The sequence below is a fragment of the Uloborus diversus genome, chromosome 2 (assembly GCF_026930045.1).
Source record: "Uloborus diversus isolate 005 chromosome 2, Udiv.v.3.1, whole genome shotgun sequence".
Taxonomy (NCBI): Eukaryota; Metazoa; Arthropoda; class Arachnida; order Araneae; family Uloboridae; genus Uloborus; species Uloborus diversus.
In genome coordinates, this window is record NC_072732.1 from 81,859,257 (window position 1) to 81,874,917 (window position 15,661).

Sequence of the window (15,661 nt, forward strand, 5' to 3'; positions counted from 1 at the left end):
ATATGATTATTCGTTTTTTTACAATGTTTTTCTTGTTGTAATAACAAATGACATTGTTAGTAAATAATTTTACAAAATTAAACTATTTATTAATGCTAATAAGATATGTATAGAACTTATATTCATTTTTAAGCTGAGCATATATTTTTTATAGAATTATTTTTTTTTCCTAACCTCGATTTTTCCGGCATGCTGGAAAGGACCAGGCAAGTGTTATTGAAAATCTGGGGTCCGCTGAGTTTTGCGGCATGCCAGATAATGCAGGGTAATACGTTTTTTTTTTTTTTTTTTGCTCAGCTGTTAAATTTTTTATCTGCATTTGTATGCATAAAGATTCGTTTTTCTCTGAGATTAATTTTAATCTTTACTTTCTTTCAGAAATTTTGAATGAAAGCAACTCTTCTCGATGATTATTAAGATAAAAAAGTAATCCTGGAGGATTTTGTACTAATGAGTGCTAAAGACAACTCTTGGGTGCTAGTTGGAAAAGATGGACGCACCCATGATCTGTCACATGGAATGATTTTTATTGGAAGAGAAGAATGTGATATTGTGTTACAGGTATATAGTTTTAAACTTTACTGCTCATAATCTGGTATACTTTCTGATGAGTATGTATAAATTTGTCACTATATGTTATAAAAGAATATTGCCACTGCCAAAATAAGCCTTTACAGTTTCACAAACAAACCAACTTGTTCAATGTTATTTGCTAATATTATGTTAAATATTAGTTATTACCTATAAAACAAAAAATGCATAGTTTTCTACTTCTTAAATATTTGCATGGTGGATAGAAAAATAATTTAAAACCTCAAAGTAAATTAATAGTCATCATCTTCTCAAAATAAAATTTCTAACACACTGGTTAAGCCATTAAAAATATAACCAAAAATGGAAAATATTTTTAAACTCCTTTCTTTTTGAGATTCTGGGCACGAGCCTCATGGCTAATGCCACGCCAAGGGAGGGTATGGGTAGTACCCCCCCCCCCCACTTCTGAAAAACTGGGGGGTACTAACCCCCCCCCCCTCAGTTTTTCAGAAGTGGGGAAGCCCATTTCCTTTTTGCTATGCAACAAGCAAAGAAAAAGGGAAACTCTTTGTTTTAAAAAATTAAAATAATAAATATAAATGAACAATTACAATAATAGTGACAAAAAATATTTTTTCTGTAAAATTTGAATGGAAAATGTAATCTTAAAATACAATTTAGGAACATCCATGATTCTCTTTTATTAAGATTATCCAACTAAGGGCCACGGAAATGTACGCTTCAAGCATTTTTTAACACAATTCAAAAAAAATGTATTCAGTACACGAATTACTAGGTTGCAGAGTGGGTATGTCTGCCTAGCGGAAATTATGAGCCTGGCTCAAATTAAAGTATTGTGCATGGAGTTAAATTAGCAGAATGGGATGAAGGACCTGCGACAAAATGTGCACGCCTTGTCTCTCGGCGGCCCTGATTATACAAAATCATGCTTCATGATTTTTCAGTTTTAAAAAAAAAGTAGATAAATAAATAGGATGGCTTCATAGAGTCCGCTGACACATTCCCATATGTAATTTTTTTGGATGAAAAATTTTGTGCTGAAAATCGTTGTTATGTGCAGAAAAATGCATGAGTCGCCGAAATATATTTGAAACAGAGAGAGAGAGAGAAAAAAAAGTTTTATGCTGAGTGAGATTCAAAGTATTGTGATGAATACTCACACCAGAAGTTCTAAATGTTTGAATGTAAAAATCCTAAGTAAACCAAAGCTTGACCAAAAGATGCAGGAGGCCTATTTAAAATAAAATGAAGTGGAAAAAAGGCCTAAGGTATCGCAGAACATTACCACATCTGTTAAAAATGTTAAAAGTTCCTTTTCTGGGGCAGCAGACGCTTGTATATTTGAAGAAAACAAAAGTATTAGGCTGGAAATTTAGAATTTTACTATGGAAGATCCAAGCAAGTAGTTGTGTTTGGCAAAGGAAAATTGAAAGAAAGTCTTACCACAATATGTTTATCAATAATTAAAATTTAAAATGAAGATAGGAACATAGCCAAACTGAGTGTAGAGTTGAGAACTCCAATTCCTTCTTTTTCATGGGCGGATTTTATGGGGGGTCAGAGGGGGGCAATGTCCCCCCCCCAGTTTTGGGAGGACTTTATGTAGTAACAACACATCTTCCAAAAATTTAAAAAAAAATCATTATTTTTTCGTTTTTGAATAGTTTAGAAGAGCATGGGTAGATTTATGGGGAGGGGGGGGGGCAAAGGGGACAATGCCCCCCAGTTTTGGGAGGAGTTTATATAGTAACAACTTATCTTCCAAAATCTTATAACAAAAAAAATATCATGATTTTTTCTTTTTTGAATTGGAAATTAAAGTTTATTTCTTCTTTTAAACTTAAAATAGCCGTTTCTTACAAAGTTTGAACAATACTGTACAACTGTATAATCTACTACTCAATTTCAGAGACTGAAAAGTGCAAATTATTGATAGGTTCTAAAATCCCTGAAAAGAATTGGCGCAGTATAGCCTACAAGGGCTCTTGAGCCAAAAACCCAATCTAACCAACCAAACCTTGAAAATAATTAGACAAGTCTTTGAAACTCCTAAGCAAAGTGTGCTTCAATTTTATTTCTTATCAAGTGTATAAATTAAGAATCGTTCAAATGGGTAGTATGTTACTCTCTTGATACCTATTCTCTAAATCAGTGCACCATTTCTTTTAAAGTATTAACTTGCATCAGAACGCACTTTTAAAGCGTAAAACTTAAAAAAAAAATTATTTGCCTATTATTTCCAATTAATCCTTATAAGACCTCAAAATGCAGAATTTTATATTCATTTTAGATAATTTCCTTTGGGGGAGTAACCCCCGGGCCCCCCTAAAACTGGAGATATACTATATCCCACTTAAAAGGGTCACTCTCACTGTGGGGGGTCAAAGGGTCACTGTGTCACTCTCTTAATACCAGCCCCCTCTCTTTTAAGGTCAATTTAAAAAGGACAGCATGATTACACACAGTAATGAAAACGACACATAAAAAAGTAAAGAATGGCCTTACGCATCACAGAAAACAGACAAAAACATTTGAGGGGGGGGGCAATTAAAAATGTTGCTCCAAAAAAAAAATCCTGCCCCCCCCCCCCCCAGGAACTCAGTCCTAAATCCGCCTATGTTCTTTTTACGTCCCCAAAGCTGGTCTGGAATTGAATTTTCAAAACTTAGGTTTTAAAAAAATTCTAGGAACACATTTTCAAACCCCATCTCTTGCCCTAATGTCATTAAAGATGGCCCACACATGAGTATTTAGGACTGCAATTTCGAAAACCATGAGAGTGCTCCCAAGGTAATCCCCGAGAAACGCCCTCTCAATTAATCATTCATTGTCGAATAAATTTCGTCTTTTGGAAAATTAAAAAAAAGAACTTCCTGAGGTGCCTCAAACCTGTCCTCCTCCTAATAGAGGTGTAGACTGGTATTTTTCTTCAAACACCAAAAACTTTGGTAGCCAAACACCCACACGTATTTTCTATATATATTTGTATATGTGTAAGTTAAAAATCTTTACCCTACCCTATAAATATCTCAGCACCAGTCATTATTTTCTTTTTCTCATTGAAAAAATTCGAGTATGATTTGGATTATTTTGAACAATTTAATATAATTCTTCAAAATTTGACGCCTGGAGCGACTGGTTTTAATGGATAACTGCCACTATAAGTTTATAAAACCCTCACTGAAATCCTTGTTTGCTATTTTTTAGCCATTAAATTTGATTCTCAGCCTTGCTTCAAGTGTGTCTTGTTTTAAAGACATGCCTATGATATCTTTCCTGGAACTCCACACTCTCTCCACCTCAGCATTACTAGAGGTAATGCAAAGCGTTATATCCAGCAATTTTTGCATTATTTTTGAGGTGACTCAGTTGGTCACTGCGCGCTTTAAATCTTTCCTTTTATTAAAAATATGTCAGGCAAAATTTCCCATGATAAAATACTGAACTAGCATCTTAATTATAAACTTATTCGCATGAAATCAGCAAAAGTTTTGAATAGCTGCAATACGAAAGATGCTATGTTTTGCCATCTAGACTGATGTCAAGGGCTGTCAACTCCTTAGGACCAGTTTCAAAACCGGACCACGTCTTTAACAAGAGGGGGAATAGGCAGCAGTCATTCCACCTTTCTTATAGTTCAATGATATCACCATATATCGTCTAAAACTGCATTTTGTAAGCTACAATTTTCAAATTTTTCTCGGGGGAGAACACCTGGACCCCCCCCCCCCCCCCGCAATTGCTTGTCACAATAACAAATAATTCACAGTTGCATTCTTGGAGTTTCAAAATTTATCGGGGGATGACCCCGGGTCTCTCCCTTCTTTAACATCACTATAGATAGTGTAAATCTGTGTTTTTCAACTAACAATCCTGAAAATTTCCGTGGGAAAGCCCCCGGCCTTAGCATAATCAAATATAAAATACTATTGTGTTTTGGGAACTTAAATTTTAGGGGGGGGGATTCTCAGGGGAGGCTATTGGACCTCCTCTCCCTTTTATCCCCAATTGAAAATATGATCTAAAGCTGCGTTTTTATATCTTCCATTTCGAAAAATTGCCTGGAGGAAGCCCTCCGACACCCCTTATTTCTGATTGAATATTGTCCTTACGATTAAATTTAGATTGCTAGTACTAAAGTCTAGTAATATGACTATCCCTGCGAAATCAAAAGCTAAATCTGCTCTCTCTTTTTCTGCATATTGGAACATGCATTTGAAACAATTAAGGAGCCGCCAAATGTGTACCCCCCTCCATTTTTTGAACTTGCGACAGCCCTGACGATCTCGTTAAGAATTCCATGAGAAATAATGTTTTGGCTGTACTAGTACTTTAAGATTTAAAAAAATCAAAAGCTAGGTGATTTTAATTGAGGTTAACAATGCAGTGTCTTATTTTTATACCATGTGCTATTTATTTTAATTGTTAAGACACTTCATTAAATGCACATTGATGCAGTTTTCTATTTTTTTGATTCAGTCATGAATAAAATCCCGTTTTTATTCATAATACTTTCAAACTGTTTTATAAAAAGAACATTTTTTTCCATTATCATTTGGTGTTTGATGACCAAATAATTGATTTTGTCACTCGATTTCCAAACAATGTAAAGCTTGAGACTAGAAATTCTGAATGGTAACCACTGGCTACCAGAGTCGAAAAAAATGGTATGCACTTTTGACTTTTTGTAGTCTTTTTTTTTTAAAAATATATTCTGCGCAAAAAACAAGTAACTTTAAGTGTGCTATGAGTTACGTTGTTGAGGTGGAGTCGACAGATACGCTGAACGTCTAAGGAGTGGAAGCGTGTTGTCGTAGATATGATCGTATAGAAATAAAAAAAAACACATAGTTTCAAGGGCGTATATAAGGGAGGGGCTGGGGGGCTCGGACCCCCTCCAAAATCTGGAAATTTTTTTTAACTAAAGGTAGTATTTGGTTTCTGTTTGCTCACTGATAATTTACAAATTTCAGGCTACAAAAAAATAAATAAATAAAATAAATAAATGAAAATAATAATAATAAATAAATAAATGAAAAAAAAATCATAGTGCTAATAATACTTATAATACGTTAGATCAGGGATTTCCAAACTGGGTGCCGCAGGAAGAGGTGAGCGGTGCAATAATGTGTAGATAAAACTAGACTAGATGCTATGAGAAAATTCTAATTTTTCAAAAGGTGCCGCGATCAAGTTTGGGAACCCTACATTAGAAGGCACTAGGCAATGGTGTGGAGTTCAGAAAGGGTCAGGGGTTCCGTACCCCTTATTCAAGAAAAGAACATGTCTTGGAAAAGCGAAGTTATTTAAACAAAAATAAAAGCAAATAATTTTGGGGAGAAAAACTCGATTCTCTTTCAAAAAGAAATCTTTAAATTAAAAATATTTAACAGATGCAGGTTGCTGCTTAGCAAATTAAGTTTCCATCTCTTTCTTTCACCCCCCCCCCTTTTTTTTTCTCCTAGTCAGTCTCAAAAGAAGGGTTTTCAGATGTTTCTCTCCTTAACTCTCCTCCCCTGCAAGAAATTTAAAATAAGTTTTAGTTGTTCGATTCGAGCAATAATGGAAATAGATGTTCTAAAAACGAATTCATTTTGGCATTTTTCGGATATCAATTTCAAAACATTTCTGGATGAAGGTCCCAGAACCAACATCCTTTCACTAACGTAATGACCAATTATTTTTTAATTTAAAAAAAACAACCGCCTTAAAAAAAACACCCAAGAACTAAAACAAAAAAATAATTGGTCACATTTACATACGATTTTCTATCCAAACCTATAAATCAAATTTATTTTACAATTCCAGTACAAAAATCAACTGAACTAAACACCAAATCATAAAATAAACATTGATTTTAAGTACTATACCACAAATTGTTTTTAATACCTAACTAACTATATACGATCTCTTAATTCTTAATCATCTTTTGAAGTTGGTGCCTCCTATAAACTAGTATATAACCTACTGAAAACCCACCGAATCCTGAGATAAACAATAATTTAACTAGCATGAAATTAATCTTTAAAACCAAACCTAGTCAGTTACAATAGGTAGTAGTTTAGAGGATTTCAATTTGGAAAAATTTCGGAGAAAGATCTATAACCATTCCTAATTTCTAAATATCTCCAAAGATAACCTGAAATTGAGTTTTACCTTTCAAAGGAGGATTCTCTCTTCCTTTCCAAAATTTGCCTAACATTGGGGGGAAATCCGAATTGCTTTTGAAAAGAAGTTTTAAAATAAAAAAATTCAAAAGTTGCTGACTTTTAATCGGGTAATCACGCTAACGTTACCAAAACCGCTAACGTTCCCAAATATGGTCCACAATCATGTTTTTAAGATTTCAATTACAAAAAAATTTCGGACGAGGCTCCGACTGCTCCCGTATGAAATCTGAAAATGAAAAATCTAGAGTTTCGAAAAGTGGAGAGCATTTAAATCCCTCCCCCTAGTATCACTGAATATCTCTTTAAAACTTCGTTTTTTAGGACTTCAATTTCAAACTAGTTTTTGTGGAGAACCCCAGAACCGCCCTGCCCATAACATTATCGACGTTAGTCTGAAACTGCGTTTATAGAACTTCAATTTCGAAAAAATTGAACAGAGGGGTGATGAATTTCGCGCTTTTATTTTTTAAAATCAATCGGGCAGGCAATTTAAAGAAGTCCCGTTCCTTTCATTACCCTAACGTCAACAAATAGCCTATAATAGCGTTTTTAAGATTTCAAATTCTAAACATTTTCGCAGAAAGCCTTCCGAATTTTTCCTCCTCGTTAGAAGCGAAAGTTTAAGAATGCCCTCCTTTTTTTTTGCGACACTAGATGACAGTATGAAGTCCTTGCCCCACCTCGAAAAAAATGAGAAGATCAAGGCACTGTTGCTCCCCCCCCCCCCCAAGAAAAATGGATATTAAAAAAAGGGGGGGAGAGGTGAAGGGGACAAGGGACCTTATACATTCGGAAAATCAACCAAATTTCACAAAAATTGTTTTTGCGCCAAAAAAATAGAGCTTAGTACCAGCTTTGATGATCCATTTTCATTTTTGCGATATTATGATTTTTACGCATTTTATTTACATTTTTAAAAAAGGGGGCGTGGTATTTAAAGGGATAAAAGTATCAGCTGATTTTTGTTTACACGTTTTTAATCATCATTTTTGGCTCGAAATGCTCCCACCGCATTATTTTTCACTGTATCGCTTCAAAATTTTTTGAGCACATTAACAGTCTTATACTTCATAAAACTGGGCATTACTTTACCCAAATACAAAAATTTACTATTTATCCGCTGTTAGCAAAGTAGCATACGTATTAAAAAAACGTAAAATTCTATTCATAATTTGCTTTTTTTTTTTTTTCTAGTTTATATACGCACATAGATTGAATTCAATGCCCATTTATGTTCATACGGATAAACTACATCTGGAAAAAAAATATTGTTGGTTTTCGTTTACATGAATTGCGCCTGGAGTGTTTTCAATTCTGCCCATGTTGCGTTCCATATGCCTCACAAAACACCTTTTTTAACCCTAAAATTTTTAAATTAACATTTAAAATGTCTAATATTGATATGAAAATATTATTTTTGTTCTATTACTTCAAATACATGGTGTAAAATTATAAAATTGAAAAGTAAAATTCAAAAGTCCCTTGTTCCCTGAACTGATCTTGCTTTTGGGCCCCCTCCAAAATAAAAACCTATATACGCCACTGCCTCATTTGGCACCTAAAATTTAGTTGTCATTTTCAATGAAATAGTAGCCTGTTGGCGACTGGTAGCCTCTAATGTAGGAGTAACAATTTTGAATTTCAGAATACATGGAACCATTTCTTACAATTTTTATTGTGGTTGTGAATCACAATCGACATGAAGGAATAGAAGAATGTTTCTGCAATTAGACGTTTTAAAAATAAATGCGAGTTATTTTTATTTCGTGGAACTTTTCGATAACACCGTGTGCGTTTATTACTAATAGCAACAAACTTTTTCATTTTGATGCGTAGGAAATTTATTCCAGATGAATTTTTATGTTTTTAATTTTAGTAAATGTTTAGACAAAATAATGGAATCACAAATTTTCAACTTGATTTATTAAGCAAAGTTTAATAATGGTTACACATCTAATAAATTGAATGAGTTATTTAATGTTCTAATTTGTGTCCTAATACAATAGAACTCCAATTATTCATATCAATTAGATGATTGGTTTTTCTTTTGAAAGGGATCAAAGTGTAGAAATTGTTTCAATTAATGAGTGTTCATTTAAAGTGGGAGAAGAAAACTACTTTTAAAGAAAGAGAGCTGTTAACTAATCAAATCAAAAAGCCACACTTTAACTTGTTAAGCGTCCTTACAAGTGCTGTGCATTAGCTCGGTATGTACACATCCTACTTAGAATGAAAGTTATTGCTTGCTGAATATCTGGGTCCAAGAAAACTGTTCAGTTTGTTTTGCAGGGGGAATAGCATATAGACAAAATCATTATCTTGCAAATCACGCTATGTTTCCATCTAAATTTTTTCCCCTGAAATTCTTAAAGCAATGCAGATAATTGGCGATTTGGATTCTACTGTTTGTAGCAACTTAAATAATGTAAACTTTCTTTTGTATAGGCTGCAAGTGCAGACAAGCGGCATGCTGTTTTATGCTACAATAATAGTGAGCAGAAGTTCCATATCAAAGATTTAAATAGCTTGACTGGAGTAAGTACATCTCTTGTTTTCACTAACCGTATTAATTTGGAACATCATTAATCTGATATTTGTGTTATTGATTATTTTGTTCATTCACTCAAATTTGTATGATATTGGTTTACGTGATTTGGAATATTTTTTTATGGTTAGGTAAATCTTAGTTTATGTGTGCATTGGCACATTTCGAAGCCTTAGTAAATGGCTGACATCAACCGCTTCAGCAAAATCAAACAAACCACCTAGCCGCCATATTTAACCGATTTCGTCCGATAGGGAATAAGCACTCTTCCTTTTAATTTGCTGCAATACTGCATGTGAATTGTTATAAAATTTCAAAAAAGTCTAAAATTTACTGAAAATGTGCAACATTACCACACCAAACTATTTTTATCAATTTTTTATGTATGATATTCCATATTGTTAATCTTCTCACTATCTACTATAATTAACTAAAAACAAGAAAAATAACGAAACACTATTTCATTTTTATTAACTTTTAAAGATATAAAAATTTTAGATGAAAAAAATACCACTTTTATCAGTTTCTGAAAAATATAGAACTTTTTAGAAATACCATACAGTTGACCTCGCTTAATGGAATAGCCAATTTTCCACGAAATATTATTCTAATAAGCGGGATATTTCATTAAACAGGATGAAAATAATAGACATTAATGGTTTGGTACATTGAAAATATATTACATTAAGCGGGATATTCTTTAAACCGATGTTGTAATAGAGGCTTGACTGTACTTAAGTAGAAATTTCTCTTAGCCAAACCCCTTCCATGTTAGAGCTAGATGCACCTTTGAGTGCACAACTCTCAAAACATTAGTCAGGGCCATAACCAGACTTTTGTTTCAGAGGGGGGTTTACCAAACACATTTTTTTGAAATATTTATATTGTCTATCAAATTTGGTTTCATGTGTATTCTATTAATTTTTGTTAAAGTAGATTATCTAAAAATGGAAGGAGGGAACAAAATGCCATATTGTTACATAATAAATGAATTTCTCAATAATTACCTTAAACTACCATAAACATACAATGAGTTTGTACAATTTTTCAATCATACTAATTTCATTTCACAAATAAAATTGAAATAATAACAACAACAATATTATTTTTGTCACCAAAATATAAATAATGGAAAGCATTTCTTTGGATGAAAAATTTCCGAGTGGGTTTGAAACCTATAAACCATCCCCTTGCATACGGCCCTGACAGTAGTTGGTATTGTTACTGCCAAAAATGTCATTTCAACATGCAATGATATTTTTGGATTTTAATCTCAATTCTAAAATCTAAAAATGAAGTTTGAAATATGATTTTTAATGCTGTTTTTTGTCACTGAACTTCAAACAAGGGTAGAAATTTTTTTTTAATTAATCACTGATACAGTAGATCAATAACTAATAAATTTCACTACTTTGCACAAAATTTTGGACATTTGTTTTTCATGCCCTGGTTTTAAATAATGAAAAATTAAAGGAAAAAGACAAAACTATAAGGCGAAATCAACATGACTGGTTTAGTAAATTGGCAGTTTTTAGTAGATATGTCTGGGTGGCTGGGGAAGAGGAAAAAACAAGACTTCATGTTGCAATACTAACATTGATTATGGAATTTAGCAAACAAAATCTTATCTCCGTAGCTTTTATGGGAAGGAGAATAGGGTAGCTGAGACATTTTATTATAATGCTGGAAAGATTTCTGAACATACCTTTTGTTCCAAAGATTTTGAATTTAAATGTTAACTTTTTCTCAAAAGTTTTTAAAAAATATGATATTTTTGAAAAAAAAATGGGATTAAAATTTCACTGGTCCCATCAACAACTAAAATTTATATTTTGATAGCCCAATGGATGTTTTTCTGGTCCCAGACCAAGGGACCACTGTAAATTTTAAAGTCTTGCCACAAGTGTATTTGTGTAATTTCAGCGTGACATGTGACAAGGATAGTGTGAAATGTATGGTAAAGTGTTACACTTTGGGACACACTGAGAATGTGTGGTAAAAAATATTGGAAAAAGGTACATTTGTAGACAACCCCTTACCAAAAATGTAATGAATGCCAAAGTTCTTTTTATTACTGCTCTAATGAAATACTGTTAACAGATGGATTCTTAACTATACCCATTGAATTTTTAAACATTTGCATAACTTTGGTTGAGTTAAAAGCAAACAATTGCTAAAAACTCGTATCAAGTTGTATGAAATGAGAAAACATGAAATTCATGGCAGATTTGTTGAACATGGAATACAAAAAAGTTGATGTAGTTAAATGATTCCCCTCCAAAAGATTGTGATACAATTAATTGTGTGAACAACAAAAAGAAAAAAATAAATTTTTTTTGTAAACGAAAAAACACTGTTCAAGAATGTGGAGGACTCAAACAGAAAATATATCAAATACATCAATGGAGTCTAAGTACTTGGAAATAAAATGAAACTTAATAATTTTATAACTTGCAAAGAAACTTTCAAAAATATTTTTGATTCTTATGATTTATTTTTTTTTCTCCTTTCAGACATATGTTAATGGTATTAGAATTCCAGAACAAACTTATGTCAAGCTGAAACGATTGGATTGTATTAGATTTGGTTATGATATCCTTTTTAAAAAAAATGGCAGAATTTCAAACATACAAATGTATTTAGTGTTTTGACATATGTTTTGGTCTGAATCTATTATTTGCATGAATGCTTGGTAAAATTTAAGGTTTACAATCATTTCAGAATTTTTTTATTCAGAAATATGTTAAACTAGCGGTACTTGCACAGCTTTGTCTGTAGTAGAAGATTAAAAGGTCATTTGGTTTGCCTCTTGTATATTTATAAATAATGGATGATTAATTTTCACCAATTTGCTATGTTCATTTGCTCGCCCATGTTACAGTTCCACGTTATGATTATTTGATAATTTACTCGTCCATGTTACGATAATTTGCTCGGTAAAATGTTCTTAAAATTGGAATGGAAAAAGAACAAAATCGAATTTTCAAAAAATCGCTTCAAGTTGCACACCTCAATGCTACAAACTAATTCTGTGCCAAATTTCGTGAAACTTGGCCAAATGGTTTAGGCGCTATGCACGTCACAAAGAGGCATCCCAACCGAGATCCAGTTATCCTTTGAGCTTTATTATTAGTAAAGATTAAAATTTTTTTTGATTTAATAATCTGATTTCTTAAAGTTATGAAAAGATATTAAGATTTTATCAAGCTAAAATCAGTTGCTACATGCAATATACCAAGTAGTTCTGCCTTAGACCTGGCTTAGGGACAGTTACTTACTGATTAAAATCAGTTGGTTTGAGAAACTTCTTTAACTGTTTGAGTTTTGGTGTGTCCTGGTGGGCAAACAAACTCTATCACTTGCAAAACTTTCTCAAGATGTAAAAGAATAATTGTTCTTTAACTTTTGTCACATAAAAGACATACTTCAGCTGACATGTTTCAATAAAAATTACATCACAATTGCATTTAGAATACCAACAGCAAATTGAAGAAACCAAAAACGTTTTTTGATCATCCTTCATCATATTTTAGAAAGAAATGCTTATATATTTGTGAATATAAGTGGTACTTTCAAGAAAATCTTTAAAATTATTGTACATGGTAAGTAAACTAATTGCTGAAATTGAAACCTATTTGCAGCTGTTTCAGAGGAAGGATGATAAAAAAAAAACCTTTTTAGTTTCTTCAGTTTGTTGCTGGTCTCCTAAATGCATGGATGATTCAATTTTTATTGAAAAGTGTCAGCTGAAACATACCTTTATGTGGTGAAAGTTACAGAAAAATTGTTCTTTTGTTTCTTGAGAAAATCTTTAAAATGCGAGTTTTTGCTACTTATACTGTTTTTTTTTTTCTGTTATTGTATAAGTAATGTATATATGTTGGTGGTGACTCATAGAGCATTTAAATAAACATTCTAAAAACAAATTTTGAAAATTAAATAGGCGTAACTATTTGAGGTAAACAAATTGATAGCATTTTTATTGAATATGGGTATGTCCTATATCATCCTTTTTCATTTGATAGTGTTGTTAGAGCGCTTAGTATGTCTTTACTTCACTCATATTGCTTCTTAAAGATGTAATTTTAACAGTTTTTAAGCATGAAAATTAAAACAGTGCAAAAGTAGACCCCCTAAAATATTCCCCCTAAAACTTTCGATATGTTGATCTAATTTCCTTTACCATGCAAAAAGTTATGTTATTTAAAAAAATTACTACATTTGGCTCTCTGTTTAATGACTTTTAAGGAATCATGAAATAGTGTCCTTTAGTAAAAAGTATCCTTAAATAGAATGCTTCTAAAACTAGTGGACCATCTGGGATCGTGAAAAGCCACCTTTAAATAGAGAAAATCATTAAATAGAGCGATGTTAAACAAAAAGGAAACTGTATTCATTTTCTGGGGTTCATTCAGTGTCACGTTAGATGATTTTCATGCTGGTATAAGAAAAAAAAGGGGTGCTCTTTTCACAAATCTCTTTTGCTTCTCTGTTAAAGCTTAATTTTTACCCACCTGAAATCCAAACAAAATTTTTTTTAACTATAGCACCATACAACAATGAAAATCAAAGATAAAAAACTTGCTTCAACTGCAAGTAACCCAAATGATACTGAATTTTGCCATTTCTACCAACTAAAATTTTCTAAATTAACATGATTTGACTGGTATTGTTATGTTTTGTTCATTAAATTAATATAATTAAGTTATTCTTCGAGGTTAATTGCTCTACGCTTAGAACACCTAAATTTATTGGTATCTTCAAGTGATAAATAAGGCAAAGAACTGAACATTCATGTCCCTGATTAAGTACTGACTATTTAATAAATATTTAGAATTTTAATTGCTGCAAATTATTTGTTTTTTTCTTTTATATATGAACATTGACTGAAAATTGAAAATAATAGTGAGGGATAAAATCCAAGGTTTTTTTTTTTTTTTTTTTTTTTTGATTGCTTTTTAAATGGAAAAATGTGCTATGTGAATAAAAATCACTAAATCAGCCTAAACGTTTTTTTTTTACTATGTTGAAAAAATTACAAATGGCACTCATAAATGTTTTTCACCAGACAGTGGCACTCTTCTTTAAACAATTTGTAACTCCTAGATCATACAATGTAAAAAAATCTAGATACAGATTAGTCATTAAAAAATGGTTATATCATGTAATGGTCCCTTCTATGCTATTTCTTTGACGTTGCAAACGACCAGATGTTTTCTATTTAGAGAAAAGCTCAAGTGCCTCTTCTCCTTGTAAAGAAGAAGCTCCTCTTCCCGTCAAAAATGAAGTGGAAAATGAAAAGGTAATGCTCAAAAGTATTTTCTCCTTAAATTTAGTAATTTTAATTTAATTATTATGGCATTCTAGTTGCATTATTTGGACATCTATGAGTTTAAGTAATGTTTAACATTTGATAGTGGTCAAAGTAGTTGATTTTCTTTTGTGCCAAACTTGTAACAGGTATTAAACATTTTGGTAGATGATCAATAATGAAACGGTTTTAGTAACAGTGAAGTGAAATTATTTTGCTTGTTCCTTATCATTTCAAATATCTCTATTTTTTTAAAACCTGAAATCTATTTTTTTGAAAGTTTCATGTTGATTATCTTTGTGCAGTTTTCTTAAGTATTGCTATTTACAATTATGTGATACATTTATCTGATATATTTATATCATGAACAAGCCCAATTGAATACAATAAGCTTAGTTCTAAGATCTGTACTTTATTATAAGTTATGAAAAAGGCTAGAAATACTCCTAGTAATTTAGAGGGCAAGAAGCATTTTGAGTTTTTTGAAAACTAAACTTAACATTTAAAGAAAAGTAAAAAAAAAGGACTTTAAGTTTTAAGAGACATTTTCAAAACACTTGTGCTAAAATACATACTCACACAAAAGATCATAGCTCTGTCACCAAAAAATAAATAAATAAAAATAGTAAATTAACGTTTAATGTCTTGTTAATTCACAAGTAATAGGGAAGTTGCAACCTAATAAATGTTCATATTTTGGCTATTGGATATTGTTAATTGACCCTCAAAACTAAAAAATTCACCATCGCCGAATTTTAAAACACGGTGGTTGATTTTTAATGAATTTTTAAAAATCCACGCACAAAAGTGCGCTCTTCTGAAACGTGACAAGCCTACATCACAGGGCGCGAATGGGCAACCTTCCGCCGAAGATCCCTTGTTTTCGCTAGGGACATTTTGAGCTGATATTTATATTATAGCTATTATTTGATATTTATATTTTTTAGAAATTCAATAATCCTTTTTAACACACTATGGAGACCGGATTCGTTAAAGCACAATCTAAATAATCTTCCTCATGTAACATCAATGATGATATTCAAATATTTCCGAGAGGATGAGAGGTTTAATGTTCCAGAA

The 15,661-nt window shown here is 32.0% G+C and overlaps 1 protein-coding gene across 1 annotated transcript in view; it reads left to right on the forward strand.

Annotated features, from left to right (window-relative positions):
• The first annotated feature begins 450 nt into the window (after positions 1-450).
• LOC129217136 (centrosomal protein of 170 kDa protein B-like) overlaps positions 451-15,661 on the forward strand; it is a 94,765-nt gene continuing 79,554 nt past the window's right edge. Inside the window, exons 1-4 of the mRNA XM_054851398.1 lie at positions 451-561; positions 9,171-9,260; positions 11,784-11,862; positions 14,475-14,557. Coding sequence (XP_054707373.1) covers positions 451-561; positions 9,171-9,260; positions 11,784-11,862; positions 14,475-14,557 — 363 coding nt within the window. The remainder of the gene's footprint in view (positions 562-9,170; positions 9,261-11,783; positions 11,863-14,474; positions 14,558-15,661) is intronic.